Below are 14,992 nucleotides of genomic sequence, written 5' to 3' on the forward strand. Positions count from 1 at the left end.
TTATTTATTATCTTTATAGTTATCATACGTACACATTGCTTTTAGGTTGTAACTATATTTCCAATCACATTAATCTCTTAGCAAAGAAATAAAATAAAGTTATAATAAGAGAAACTATTTCAAACAGTACCTGAACTTAGGCTGACTCCTAACTTCAATACCCGACTATACAAAACTATCACTTTGGTACCCCAAGTTTGAAGCCCGACCCAACAATGGTACACGCCGTCCATGATGGCGTTAACTAGCTAACCGCATGGCATATTTTGAAGGGTAATTCGGTCCAACTCTTTTTTTTTTTTAATTAAAAAAAAATTGAGACCAAATTTTTGGTCTCACCACTTGTCCCTACGTGAGCTCTGGCCAAGATGACCAAGAGCGAAGAAGCCATTACAGCCGACCTCCAAGGCCTCTCCAACAAGAGAGAGAGAGAGAAAGCTAGTTGCTCTCTGACCCGGACACCAGTCGCGACCCGAGAAAGAAATCCGACTGGAGGGACGATGTCCTGCCACCCCATGATGGCGCACAACCACCATTCCCTTCGTCTGTGCGTCGCCTACGTCCCTGTGCCTTTGGATCACTCATGCATTGAATGGAGAAGGAGCAACGACGACTGGAAGCTTTGAGACTTCTCCGGCGAGCTCTGCAATTCTAGGCGATTCCGACCACCATTTTGGCTACATGTTGTATGAAATCTCATCTCCTCGTCATGCCCAACAAGCCTGTGCAATTATTTTTTGAATTTGATCGGGTTTTAGTGACTTGGTTTCTGGGTTTGGTCTCGAGCAGCCGTGTTCTTAGACATCGGCAACATTTCCGGCTGTTCTCGACTCATTTCTGCATAGTTTCTGGTTCGACTGCTTCTCTGGACGAGGCCTGACCCTATGTGGGATTAAACTCCGAAGATTTATGGGTTGTGATTGTTGAGGCTTGAATACCAGTTCATCATGAACTTCCAATCACAAGCTGACAAACCCCAGATGAAGGAGACGAGGAGAATAAGAAGGGATCTGCTAAAGAGGCAGCGATTTGGTCACTGATGTGTGTTTGTGTGATACGAAGCTTTACCATAATCAAAAATGACTCTCTCTCTCTCTCTCTCTCTCTCTCTCTCTCTCTCTCTCTCTCTCTCTCTATGCAACATGGTTTACGAATTTCACAGAGAAATTGATAAAGCCATGAAGGATTTGATTGTGTATTGTGTTTGTGAACTGTGATTTGGTTGTGTATTGTGTTTGGGAACTGCGATTCCATGGATGTTGGGATTTCTTGGGTTATGGTTTGAGTTAGTGGGTGGTGGAGGAGTTGGTACCAGTGCTGTGATTTGGGTGCAATTCTTGAATTTCGGTTTGACTGAGAGAGTGAGAGTGAATTTGGGTTGAAATGACCCAATTACCCTTCAGGTATTGCCACGTGGCTGGGCTCTTAACACTGTCATAGACGGCGTGTACCATTGTTGGGTCGGGCTTCAAACTTGGGGTACCAAAGTGATAGTTTTGCATAGTCGGTTACTGAAGTTAGGAGTCGGCCTAAGTTCGGATACTGTTTGAAATATTTTCTCTTATAATAAAAATCTCATTTTCAACCTAGACGAATCTTGCACGATTAAGATTCACATTATAGAAAAACTTGGAAATGCAGAAATCTCAATTGAAAGTGATATGGTTCCATATCACACATAATGTTGTGCCTGATGGTAATCAGTAAAAAAGAATACAATTTTACCACTAGTTTACAAGAAAAATACAGAAAGTACATTAAACATTATTTTTATATCAATGAAATTTTTTTTTCTTTTCAAAAGACTAAATATAACATTAGTTCTGTTTAAGATGCAATTAGTCTTGATGTGTATTGTGTAATGCAACTAAGGAGGCATAGAAACCATCCTTGACGCTAATCAAAGTCTCATGCTTTCCTTTCTCTACTACAGCTCCGTCTCTGACAACTGCAATTACGTTTGCATTTCTGATTGTAGATAATCTATGTGCCACCACAACTGTTGTCCGATTCAGCATGACAAGGTCTAATGCATCTTGTACTACTTTCTCAGATTCAGCATCTAGTGCACTGGTAGCCTCATCTAGTAGTAAGATCTTGGGGCTTTTAACAATAGCACGCGCAATCGCTACACGTTGCTTCTGTCCACCTGACAATTGGACTCCTCGTTCCCCCACTATGGTGTCATAGCCCTGCATATTACATTGTAGATAAAACAATGCTTGTAGTTTGCAGCTGATTTGTAAGATAATAAACTTGGAAAAAAATGTCCATTGATTGTTGGCTAGCTTACCTCTTGTAAGCCACTAATGAAATTGTGGGCATTGGCAGACTCGGATGCAGCCAGGATTTCAGCTTCTGTTGCATTTCCTTCCTTTCCATATGCAATGTTGGCACGAATTGTATCGTTAAACAAAACTGGTTCTTGGATCACAAGTCCCATTTGTTGCCTCAGCCACTTCAATTGGAGCTTCCAAATTTCAACACCATCGAGAGTAATATGACCCGAGTTAGGATCATAAAATCTTTGCAACAGTGAGATCACGGTGGATTTCCCACTCCCACTTTCTCCAACCAAGGCAACTGTCTGAATTTGGATTTAAAATCATCAATTTGTAAAATAATATGCCAATATGTTTTTTGATTTTCTGTTGTCTTTTAATGGAATGATGAATTGATGAGGACTATGATGAAAATGTACCTTGCCAGAATGAATAACTAGGTTGAGGTCTTGAAAAATCTGAACGTCTGGCCTGGACGGATACCTGAAGCATACATTACGAAGCTCAATATCTCCCTTTACATTGTCCATTGTCATCCCAGACTCATCACTCGGATCAATCTTTGACTCCTGGTCTATTATGGCAAAGATAGAAGCAGTAGCAGCATTGGCTTTAGATGAATCAGGAGCTAAGGAACTCGATTGAGAAATCGTCATAGCAGCCATAGTTAGAGAGAAGAAAACCTGCAAAGCTTGTGATTAATGAGTGAGTCGATAAACTTGACTGCTCGGAAAAATTAGATATGTTCATTACCCGAAAAACATCTAAGAATGTTGTTTTGCCATGCACCACTAGTTGAGCTCCTGCGTAAAAACTTGTTGCGTAGACAGAAAACATCAAGAAGAACGATAATCCGAATCCCATGCCACTGATAATACCTTGCCTTATCCCTGTCCTCATAGGGCCTTCACATTTTGTGTTGTATTGTTGCACCACCTTCTCTTCGGCGCAGAAAGAAGCAACTGTTCTTATACTCCCAACTGCATCGGTAGCAACCTGGCTTGCTTCCTCATACATCATCTGCAATCATGTATTCATGTTAATATAATATTTCAGTACAATTATAAAGATGAAACTCAAATGGCCTTGGTTTAGGTCCTACCTTTGAATCTGCGCTGAACCCTTTCATAAATTTTAATTCCATATATCCTGTGACACCAATAAGAGGGAACAATACCAGGACAATAAATGCCAGCTGCCAACATGCAACAAAAGCAATCACTAAACCGGCAACTGCCGATGCAATATTTCCAATCAGCTGAGCAAGTGCATCACCAACTAGGGAGCGCACTGTGGCTGCATTTGCCGAGAGCTTTGCACCAATTTCGCCACTCCGAGGCTCATCAAACCAACCAATCTCCATGTGAACCACCTTTGTGAAACACATCAATCTAATACGTTCAATTAGCTTGCATCCAGCCACAGAAAAGAAGTATGATCTTACTGGAATCACCAGTAAGGAAGCCAAACCAAGGGTCACATACATTAGTGCCCAAAACTTAGAATCCTTTTTAAGTTGATGAGGTGGTTCATATAATGTTTTGATGGCACTGGAAATTATTAGACCAACAACTGGAAATATCACACCATTGGCTATTGCAGCTGTAGCTCCAATTACTAGCACTGGAATCTCTGGCTTGTTAAGGTAGGCAAGGCGGCGGATAGGAGCCTTTGGAGATTGTTGCATACTTGTTGTAAGGGATTCTGGTTCTTTTGTAACAATATCTACTACCTCAAGTCCTGTGGGAAATCCGAATGGTAGTTTGAATGAGTGGCGGCTGCTACTTCCTGCTCCGGATGAATCATGACTTAAGGATCTTTGCAATGATTTTTTTTTACTGATTTCTGACGTTGTTTGATGGTCTGCAGCTTGTTCTGTGTCTTCACTTAACTCTTGCAAGTGTATAAGCTGAGAGTAGGCTCCATCAGGATCCCTAACTAGTTCCGAGTGTGGACCTGATTAGTCGAAAAATATAACATCAAAACTATATATATATATATCAATCAAGGTGAAAATTTACTATTACTTGCTGCCAAGAATAGTATGTACTTCCAAAACTTCAGCACAGAATTTCCCAAGGATTGTAAGAAAAGTCTATTTCGTACTGTGGTGCTATGAATTTTGAAAATTGGCAATTGAAAATGGAAAATAATCAAATATTTCTCATGATCATGAAAACTAAGTACCTTTCTCCATCACCTTTCCTTTATGAAGAACAGCAATGATATCAGCATTCCTCACCGTGCTCAAACGATGTGCAACAATGAGAGTAGTTCGATTGACCATAATTCGGTCCAATGCCTCTTGTACAATTAGCTCAGTTTCTGCATCCAGTGCACTTGTAGCTTCATCTAGAAGTAATATTCGCGGGTCTTTAAGAACTGCTCGAGCTATGGCAACCCTCTGCTTCTGTCCACCAGACAGCTGAGTTCCATGCTCCCCAACCATGGTGTCCAGCCCCTGAATTCAAAGTTCAAAATTCCAAATCAAATCAATAGTTCTCTACGATCATGAAAATGATTATCATCTTGAAGTCTAATCATATGGGAATAAATAACACAGCAAAAGGAAAGGGTTGCTCTAAAAGTACTAGTAAAATGCACTAAGTAGGTCTCTCATTAGTACCAACCAATTGTACTAAAAATAACATTGAGCTGCAAAGTTAGCATCATAAATGTACTCACTACTCAACAGAGTAGAAAAATGAAATGAAATCCAACAAATTAACACATCTGAGGCTGTAATCAATAGAACAAGAAATTATCCAAAAGAAATGAGACTAAGAGTCCAAGGTTTAGAACCTGAGGCAATTTGTCAATAAACTTAGCAGCATTTGCAAGTACTAATGCTGCTCTTATCTCTTCAGAAGTTGCACCATCCTTTCCATATAAAATATTGTCCCGGATGCTCGATGCAAACAACACCGGTTCCTGGCTGACTAGACCAATTTTTCCTCTGATCCATTTAAGCTGAAAGTCTTTAAGGTTGATACCATCTACGAGAACCTCACCAGCCCATGGATCATAGAATCTCTCTATCAGGCAGATCACTGTCGACTTTCCGCTTCCACTTTGCCCAACCAAAGCTGTAGTTGTGCCACTAGGGATACTCAGAGTCAATCCTTGGAATATTTGTTCGTTCGGTCTGGTTGGATAACTGAAGTAAATATCCCTCAGCTCTATGTCACCATGAATGTCATCCAATACCATTCCTTTTGTATCACAAGCATCTATCTCTGGTTTCCTCTTTATAGTCTCAAACATCTTAAAGGCTGCAGCCTGACCAGCAGCAAATGCACTCATACAGGGAGATACCTGGCCTAGAGACCTGAGACAGTCATACAACACCCGAAAAAAAAGTTTCATTGTGCATTTGGGATAAAATCAGTTCAAGTTTTAATGAAAAGCCAAGATGAAAGCTTACATGGAACCAGCCAGCACAGCAACAATCACATTGACCACAGCTCCTCCTTTATATCCTCGTTCCAATACCATTTTTGCACCAAACCATGTAGCCAAACCATAACTGGATAACATAACCAACATAAACATGCCAAAACCCAATCCGGCTGCCAAGCCTTCATGAACACCAGACTTGTAAGCATCTACAAGATATTTCTTATAGTTTGTTATAGCTTGTGTCTCTCCGGTAAATGATGCAACCTGAGCAGGAAGAAGTTAAGAGGTTATTTTCCCAATATTTATATATGCTTCCACTATTTCACAAGCATGTTTCAACTTGTGACTGCATGACATACAGTTCTGATTGAGCTGATTGTTTGTTCAACTACACTTGCAGCTTTCGCATAGGCATTTTGTCCTCGGGAAGCCATTTTGACTATGATAATGGACATTATTGCTCCGGCTGCCACAAGAAATGGAATAGTGGACATCAGGACGAGGGTTAGAAGCCAGCCTTTGATGAATGCTATGACAATGCCTCCAATGAATGTCGATATTAGTTGTAAAAACTTTCCAACCTGCACAAATTAACCTTTTCAAATCCAGCATTATGTGAACCAAGATGACAAGTACTCCAATTCTTGTGCAGCAGTTCAGTACCTTCTCGCCCATTGCATCTTGTATCAAGACAGTATCACCAGACATCCTCCCAACAACCTCTCCAGTGTTTGTTTCCATATCGAAGAAAGCTACTTCTTGCCTCAATATGGTTTTCAGGTACAAACTCCTTATGCGTGCAGCCTGTCGCTCCCCTGTGGCCATCCAGCAAGCTACCTCTAACAGACAAACACACATGCACATCAGTATGTTTAATTCCTTACGTAGTCTTAGTAATCTTGAGTACATGATATACTTACGGAGGAATGCTGCAACACCAGCCCCCAAAGCCAGGTAGACATATCTTAGAGAGACCTAAAATCGACCATACCAAAAAATAATGAATCAATCTTCAAAGAACAATTTAAGATGGCAAAATAAATATACAAGTCAGGTACCTTGGAAACAACATGAACTATGTCTTTGCTATTGTAATTATATCCAAAAGAATCAGTCAGTTGGCCAAAGAGTATAGTCATAATGGGCATACACAAACCATTCCCAATGGCACCAATTGTGCCGATGGTCATCAATAAGATATCAGTTGAATCTGCAAATGAAAACAGCTTGAGAAATGGAACGGTCTCATTTCCTTTGGTCTTCTTGTTTGAGTCTTCCTGTATCTCAGTGATGCTACAGCTTCTGTTTGCTTTTTCCGCTTTGCTTTCTGATGGTAGTGCTTCATCTTCATCCATATTTGTATTGCCACCCAAGCCATTTTTCTCTGCCATATTACAAACTCCAAGATATCAACAAATGTTGAGATACTTCAACTAGTTACCAGAATATACAGAAAAGTTGTACTAGGACCTGCTCTCAATTTATAAGCAAATTAACCTGGAGAGGTTGAAACAGTGGACATTGGTAAACTGCTAGCCTTATAGGACCACAAATAAACAAAGTTATATTTAAGTGTGAATATTGGAGGCATTCTAAGTCCATGAGCAGAACCCAGAGAAAATTATCATTTAACTTAAGAATTAAGATTAGCATAGCTTAGACACTAAGCTAACATCGGAAAACGAAAGAAAATTCAAGCAGTTCTATGTGCATAAACTATGAAGTTATTCATGCATATGAAGTCATGAAAAATCTGAAACCATGTTTAATACATCCACAAGTTGAGCATCCTTCAAACTTTCAAAGAATACTTCATGTAATATATGTATAAGTAAAACAGAGGCAGAGCCGGGTGTTTCAAATTTAAAAGAAGTCCTCAATCTAATTACAAGAAAGTCAACTGATCAAAATATCAACACTAAGACGTAAAAACAAAGGGCCTCAAGCCATCAGAGAAAGTAGAAACATTGTTCTCCTTCATCTAAACTAATTTAGAATTAGAGACTATTGGCTACAAATAAGGGAAGTAGAACATCGTCTTTTCTTTCTCTCTTTTTTTTTTTTTTTTGGGTGCGAGTGTTCGTCTTTTTAGAAGAGATGATTGGCTGATTGGCTGGTGACCAGGGATGGGGCTGTTGTTATTGGCGGAGGCCATAGTAGTTTGGCCGCGTGGGCTAACTATACAGGTGGCCTGGGTTTTTTAGGATCATGGGCTGGAGTTATATACATTTGAGATTGGGTTTCTTTGATTGGGCTTCGGCTGTAAGTTTTATCTTTTTTTTTTTTTTTGGAAATGTATCTTATTTTTATTTTGTGAGAATTCATTCTCTTTTGGGGAAGGAGTTCATAGTTTCTCAAGTTTGAAATATGTTGCGAAGGGTACCCACACTTTATGTGCCATTTGATTTTCCCATGGGTTGTTTAAAGTAGTTTTGGATGTGCTTCATTATTTTTAAAAATGTTGAATTGCTCAAATAATGGCTCTCCTGAAAGTCTCACTGGAGTAAATCGTTATGCGTAATTTCGTTAATCAATAAAAAAGTTGACATTTTTCAAACAAAAAAAAAAAAACTTTGATATTCAAACTTGGAACTTCTCTAATATTGAGAATCGAAATCCTACTAAATCAATGACTAACTAGTTACATCTATTCTTACTCCATGATCATCTCATTGATAAGAAAACCATGAAATGAAAATGATACTCACATATTGGGCAAGAGGAATGTAACAGATATTGAATCGGTGAGTTGCTTATGATTAAAGAGGTTCTGTTCAGTTGGTCGTGGATTTTCTCTTTGCTTGGACTAATTTATTATAATTTATTATACAAAGAAGTTTTATATTCATTGATTTGAACTGCTTCATCAGTATGCATCTTGTCTAATAATAATTGTGTTTACGATATGTTGAGATTGATAGACCTAAAAGACTAGTGGACACATATGATTAGGTCTTGTCAATAGTTTGCTAGTATTTTGTTTGGTTCGAACTCAATCGGAATTTAATTTACGTTATCATTACTTAGATAAATTTTCGTCATCAAATAGACAAATACCATGACTATCAATCAAATAAAAATACACTGTCATAAAAATTAAAAAAATCAAATCAAAATACACGAAAACGAGAACTGTGAAAACACAACAATGTTCTTTAGGTCCACATATATATAGCTGAATAATTGGACTCAGTTGGGAACTTGGGATACAATTAACATGATGTCTATCAGATCTGAATAGGTTTACTTCAAATGCACCAAGAGCATGTTCACCGGAGTTCAAACTGCAGACATCAGCTGGCGACCCAACAAAATGGCAGACATCAGCTGGGTCCAACTCAGTTGTGGAGGAGAAAATTGCAATACTCCCAATGCTTGTGCATAAAGGAGACTCAAATCAACCAATCATGGGAATACAATCTCCACATGAGTGCCAATTGGACTAACTAACCAGTTTTGTCTTTTGAGCACTTCCATTTTATCTATACAGTAATTAAACTAATTATGTTAGAGAGAAGAAGTCTACACATGCAAGAGTACCAATTTAAAAAAAAAAACCATTATCTCAACACTAAGTAGAGAATGAAAATCCACATTAGCAATACACAAGAGCTACAAGGAGTACGAGAAAACTTATTTCTTATAAAGTGCACAAGTCAACGTGCATAAAACAACTAAAAGCGACCTATTAAATCAAAAGTATCTTAGGGTCTTTTTTTTTTTTTTTTTTCAAGATCGACCTTGTCTTTGCAATAGATGATCCTTTTTCACATACTCTATCATCATTCAAAAACACGGCACCACTACGTCTGTCCTAAACCTCTCATTTCCATATATTGTAGATCCCAACTACATCATTTAGAGTGGTGAATAGAAATTATAGAATCAGATGTCCACTAGCACATTTTTTATATTTTCAGAGTAAACGACTAAACAATCAGGATGGAACGTACTATGGAAGGGTGGCGCATATAGAAGAGCTCCTTTATCACCCTTTATATTTATAGAACCACATTGGACATGAAAGTCTTATAAAGCCAGTTTTGCATATTGAAGCATGGCAAACAGAAAAATTTCAATCAAGGTCGATCAATTTTAAGGACTTTTTACTACTGCTACTAATTAAACCGGGAATCCGGGCAGTTATAATCATTTATAAGGGAACCCATTGCCGATTAATGCACCAACTCTTTTGAGATTAGGATGATAAGGATAATTAGATTACAAGTTTTGGCAACTACAAAGACTAAATTAAATTAGTCCCACCAATAGTTTCATACCAAAATAGAAACAAAGAAAAAAATGTAAAACAAGAGATCGACGACCGGTAATTTCTTTTCTCTCTCGATCCATTGATTGAAACAGCCATGCCAGAGAAGATGGTGATCAATGCACAAATTCTAAAACTGCAAAGTAGGCGATCAACACCGGAAGGGACACCATCATTCCAAATATTACTCTGCACGCCATCAATAAGCAAATGTAAGTACTACATTTAACTTGGAAAAATAAAACAGAACGAAAAAAGTTGATGAAACTTAAATAGATTCCAATTAATTTCAGATCGAGATCACATACGCGGTGCTCAAAACTTCTGCATGGAGTCCATATTCTTTGGCATATATGAAGGAGGTAATCGATTGTGGCAATGCTGCCTGAAAAATAAATTAATCAGCAAACTATATAAAAGTGATGTACGTAACATAAGTACATAACATGTATAGTAGCTTATCAACTAGGGAAGACTAATGTGCATTTCATCATGTATAACATTAGTGATTAAGCACGAACGTTTAGTGGGGTTGATTTCAATTAATTTTGTTGTTGTTTGGCCAACAAGAAAGTTACCACCATTTTAAAAACTCTGTGCTGCATGTTGAGAGCTAGTCAGATCCGACCACTATGTCACCAATTAAGAATTTCCCTAAATTGAAAACCACAATGGGTTACTGATAAATTAGCTTAATTTTATATAGTGTCTAATCTGTTCTCGAAATATTCCAGGCTAAGCATGTATCCACTGTTCACAAAATGACGATGATATGATATTAGGGATCGAATATGTGTTGGTGGTATCAGTGGAGAAGGAAATATTTACTATATACTACCATATATATAGCTCAGCTTAGCCACCTAATTTGCTTGGCAGCTCATGGAGCGGAATGGAACCACCACCCCCTTTTTTAGGTCATGGAACGGAATGGAATGACATATATTCCATGAGAAGGTATGAGATATATGTTGTTATACCTATATACTACGATTCTATGAGGATTGAAAGATATACGAAGTCATATGATCGATTTCGTTCATTACCTGAATGATAGCAACACGTAAAACATCACCATGCAAGCCAACAGCGATAGAGCCGATAGCCATGGCTGCCGGTCCGGCAGTGAACCTCAAAATCATCCCTATTATCGCTAGGCTCGTCCCACAAGCTACGAATTTCTCTTGCAGTGCCATGAAGATACCTACACCCACGATCACACATAAATTATAAGAACATATTAATTGTAATTTGTAAGCAAAAAGTTTATCATGCACTATTTTGTTAATGCTTTAGATAATAAAATATTGACTTCGAAGTGCAAAGGGACTCGATAGAGATCAAAAATCGTTTCTGAAAATGTGAATAACTGCTACGTACATATGAAATTAAATGTTCTCTCATGTGATTGAGTTTAGTATTAGTACTCACCCATGCTAAACATGGCAGTTCCGGTACCAGCCTTCGACATGATTAAAACAGATCCCTCCATAATGCTTGGCAACTCAATATGCCACCTGCAAATATTCACCAGTCAGTTTGTAATCTATTATCTATTAAAACGAAAACCCTAACACTAGTCAAGTATTACTAGTGCCCTAGTAATCTATTATCTATGATCAGTGCATGAATATTTTTACCTGTTTGCTATAAAAGCCCAAGCAATTCCAACGAAAACAGCATAAGAGTTGGGATTCATCCCAAGTTTGAGCCACACACCCTTCATCAAAGACCAGTAATAATAAGAAGGTGAAGCCAGAGTGCTCTCGTTCGTGCCATCTAAATCTTTCCCACCTTGCTCAACTGATTGAACCCGGGTATCATTACTCGACCCCGAAGAAATGTCTAGCCCCGTCCTTCGAAATTCCAAGACGAACAGAAGCACCGTGAGCCATACGATAGCTTGCACCACCGAAGACTGAACTACCAGATCAACAGCCATCGGGCCGTACATAGCTTTCATTAGGGGCACTCCAACGACAAGTGAATTAGTTAAAGTGCAGAGAGAGAAGCTTGTTATTGACCAACTATAGCTTCCCTTGCTACTACACTTTGCCCAAAACGCGAGCACAACCACGATTATGAGCTTGGAAATGGCATCGGCCGCGATGAAGCGGTAGTTCCACTCGAAAGGATCGACGTGAGCAGTGAATTCGAACGTGAAGAGTGGGAGGGTGAAAAAGCAAACAAAGCGGTTTATGGCTCCGCACTGCTCAGGAGTGAAGATGTGCCACCACCTGACGGAGCCAAACCCTAAAATGAGTGCAAAGTAGAGTGGTGCCATGGCTACCACCACCTTGTAAACATCTTCCCATCCTATCATGATTTTCTTAATATCTTCAAAGCACTAGCTAGGTATAGCTACTAGTACTGCGAAGGAATTAAACAAGAGCACTATAGCTAATTGGCAATGTACATGATCGAAGTTGGGTATTTATATGTGTGCGTGGTGTACATGCAGCTGGGACAAAGCAAACTTTGTTATTTTCTCTGGTTTATTCTTTTTTTCTTTTAGGAGGGATCGATGTTATTGGAAAGATGATGTAACGTGCAGTATAAGTGATCGAACGAGAAACGCCAAAAAAACACAAATTATTAGTTTTAGGGTCAATTACTCAGTCTCTACTTGCATATGGAGGAGGGCCATCGAACTATAAACTTTAGATTTGATTTATTATGTAAACGTGATAGATTACCGCTGCACCGAAATTAAGCGTGCAAAATTTAAATCTCCATTAATTTTTGTAGTCTATACAGTCTAATTCGAGGGTTAATAATGCAAAGAGAGTTATCATAAAAGGGTTATATTATGTGCTTGAAAACTGTTATACAGTGTTACTAGAAAAAAAAAAAAAATCTTGCTAGTTAAGAAATGCTTAAAACTATCAAAACCTAGTTGAGATCCAGCTAGCCCCGAAAAAACTTGCAGGGTCCATGAATCTTGAAATTTTGGTGACGTCGGTCAAAACCTTTTCTTGAAACAGTTATCGAATTGCTTTTTATTAAACATATGTACATATAATTCGGTCAGAAGTTATTCCAGAATTCAAACGCATAGGTTATGAGATTAGTGCATGCTCCACTAATTATGTGGATTGCAGCAAGAGATAGAGAGCTGCAGGTAATAGAGGTGGGTGTATATGGTATTCGATATATGCCGTGGATTCTTGACATGAATTTAGTTTTGCAGCTGTTATCGAGTGCTTCAGATTGTAAAGTTGCTTTCACAGAATGAGCTTGTGTTATAAACGGTCGGCATATATTGATCTTTTTATTTATAGAATATAAGGAACGGTAGAGGTCCATCATTTATTCCCCCCACCTTTGCAAATTGGTTTATTTTTTTCTTATTGCCAAATTGGTCACTTATATCTAGCTTTTTGTCTCTTAGAATTCAGAAGCGGATTTATTCAGACATTAAATTGTTTTCAGGTGATGCTGCAATAATGTGACAATTTGCTGCATAATATAAAGCTCAATCAGTACATAGATACCAATTATGTGGTAATATTGGCAAGCACATATCAATTACAATTTTATCATCCAGAACATATATACGCACTCCATTAATGAGCATATGGAATATGTTCCACTTTTTTCCCCCCAGATAATCAAGCCTTTGCTTAAATTCAAATCTTTGTTTTTCATGAACGTACACAATTTGAATCACCCACCCACAGTCTGTATGTGCTCTCCATTGATGGGATGTGAGATATGCTTATTGTGGCACGCATTGATTTCTCATGGTGGAGATAGTTGGGTAAGTTGTTGCTGTTTCCTCCTTCGGCAACTAATTGGATGGTTTAGGTTTTAGGATGTTTGCTATAATATTCTCTAGTCCTTTAATGTAAACGTACGTTCCATTTGAATGAGCCATATATATATACGTACTTGAGGCCTCAATGCCACTAAATTAAATTAAGTTGAGTGACAACTATAGACTTGGTGTGTTGCAACATGTGAACCAGATGTGATCCATCATATAGCTAAGGAATAAGGTTTATTTCTGTTTATACGTAAGCATATTCACTCTCATGTTCATATAGCTAGCTTGACAATTTTGGTCCACATATATATATATATATATATATATATATATATATATGTTGATTAATTAAGCAAAAGGGTTTTTGTCTTCTATGTTCAATTTGCTTTATATTCGATGCATGCATGGTTCTTTAATTCTTTTCTCTATTGGCTTCTATTCATTCATCTATTTGATTTTGATATATAAGATCTTAATAAATGATTCAATTACAAGCCCCACAGGTTTCCTAAAAAAGTATAAAAATTGTCTTTGTCAATTGCAAGGACTTCCACCTATCAAAATAATAATAATAATTGCAAGGACTTCCACAATATATTCAAACATGTTATTGTACGTATATCTAATTATAGCTAATAATAAGTCAACAACATGCAACATGTTTATGTACATATAGTGATTTGCTTAGTCATCCATCATACATAAAAGTCGGGTTCGATCACTTATTTTTTTCCTTGGTTTAAAAGTTCTGCTGGTTTGTGATAAAGTGATAATTAAACAAGCTACTTAGAGTAACTCCAACAGTTTTCTTATAGTTTGATTTTTCTCTACTTTAGAGAAAAATGAGCATCTTTTGCTCCAACAGATTCCCTATAACTATCCCTATTTTAGGGAAATTGAGGAAAGAGAAAACCAAATTCCCTATATTTACAGCAATCTCTAAAAATTTAAGAAAGAATATGAAGATTTTAGAGTGTTTGGACCCAAAAGGAGCATTTTGGCTTGACAAGGCACGTCTTGGAGAAATTGAGCCAATGTCAGTGGCTCAAGCTATACATTGTCGACAAGTTCGAAATATATATTTAGAGGCTAAATAAAGCCTACTATGGAAGTATGAAAAGTCAACTTTAGCATATTTTCCTACTTCGGCTAGGAGAAACCGAGCTAGACAAGGAAGGAGGGGTGGCAGACTAACCAAATGAAATCGAAATGAGCTGAAACTTTCCAGATCCATTCTAGACAGCCCAAAAATCATTTCTTATGAAGAGTGCAAGA

General features: G+C 37.9%; 2 protein-coding genes across 5 annotated transcripts; both read right to left on the reverse strand.

The window, feature by feature from the left end:
- Positions 1–1,787: 1,787 nt before the first annotated feature.
- LOC112191373 (ABC transporter B family member 4) lies at positions 1,788–7,264 on the reverse strand. Of its 4 annotated transcripts, none has more exons than XM_040516105.1 (12): positions 7,152–7,264; positions 6,740–7,065; positions 6,345–6,656; positions 6,041–6,262; positions 5,707–5,945; positions 5,085–5,610; positions 4,470–4,743; positions 3,385–4,238; positions 3,036–3,302; positions 2,702–2,965; positions 2,294–2,587; positions 1,788–2,192 (listed from the first exon to the last, which is right to left on the reverse strand). In XM_040516105.1, exons 2-12 carry the CDS (start codon positions 7,034–7,036, stop codon positions 1,839–1,841), a joined length of 3,903 nt encoding a protein of 1,300 aa, XP_040372039.1. In that variant the 5' UTR covers positions 7,037–7,065; positions 7,152–7,264; the 3' UTR covers positions 1,788–1,838. The 4 variants fall into 4 exon arrangements, with proteins under 4 accessions (XP_040372039.1, XP_040372038.1, XP_024186462.1 ...); XM_024330694.2 differs by lacking the exon at positions 7,152–7,264 and having other exon boundaries at positions 1,839–2,192; positions 6,345–6,520; positions 6,602–6,656; positions 6,740–7,072; XM_040516104.1 differs by having other exon boundaries at positions 6,740–7,258.
- Positions 7,265–9,849: 2,585 nt separating this feature from the next.
- LOC112193609 (auxin efflux carrier component 5) lies at positions 9,850–12,371 on the reverse strand. Its single transcript, XM_024333812.2, has 5 exons — positions 11,592–12,371; positions 11,383–11,468; positions 10,998–11,155; positions 10,260–10,336; positions 9,850–10,140 (listed from the first exon to the last, which is right to left on the reverse strand). The coding sequence occupies exons 1-5, from the start codon at positions 12,272–12,274 to the stop codon at positions 10,068–10,070; spliced, it is 1,077 nt and encodes a 358-aa protein (XP_024189580.1). The 5' UTR covers positions 12,275–12,371; the 3' UTR covers positions 9,850–10,067.
- Between the last annotated feature and the right edge of the window lie 2,621 nt (positions 12,372–14,992).

Source organism: Rosa chinensis, chromosome 3, assembly GCF_002994745.2.
Source record: "Rosa chinensis cultivar Old Blush chromosome 3, RchiOBHm-V2, whole genome shotgun sequence".
NCBI lineage: Eukaryota > Viridiplantae > Streptophyta > Magnoliopsida > Rosales > Rosaceae > Rosa > Rosa chinensis.

Coding starts and splice junctions, on each gene's coding strand:
- LOC112191373 (XM_040516104.1), bottom strand. CDS start 7,072: ATGGCAGAGAAAAATGGCTTGGGTGGCAATACAAATATGGATGAAGAT. Junction 6,657..6,739: donor TAGTTCATGTTGTTTCCAAG/GTACCTGACTTG, acceptor GGTCGATTTTAG/GTCTCTCTAAGATATGTCTA. Junction 4,239..4,469: donor AGGAAAGGTGATGGAGAAAG/GTACTTAGTTTT, acceptor TCGACTAATCAG/GTCCACACTCGGAACTAGTT.
- LOC112193609 (XM_024333812.2), bottom strand. CDS start 12,274: ATGATAGGATGGGAAGATGTTTACAAGGTGGTGGTAGCCATGGCACCA. Junction 11,469..11,591: donor TGGGCTTTTATAGCAAACAG/GTAAAAATATTC, acceptor GAATATTTGCAG/GTGGCATATTGAGTTGCCAA. Junction 11,156..11,382: donor AACTGCCATGTTTAGCATGG/GTGAGTACTAAT, acceptor TCGTGGGTGTAG/GTATCTTCATGGCACTGCAA.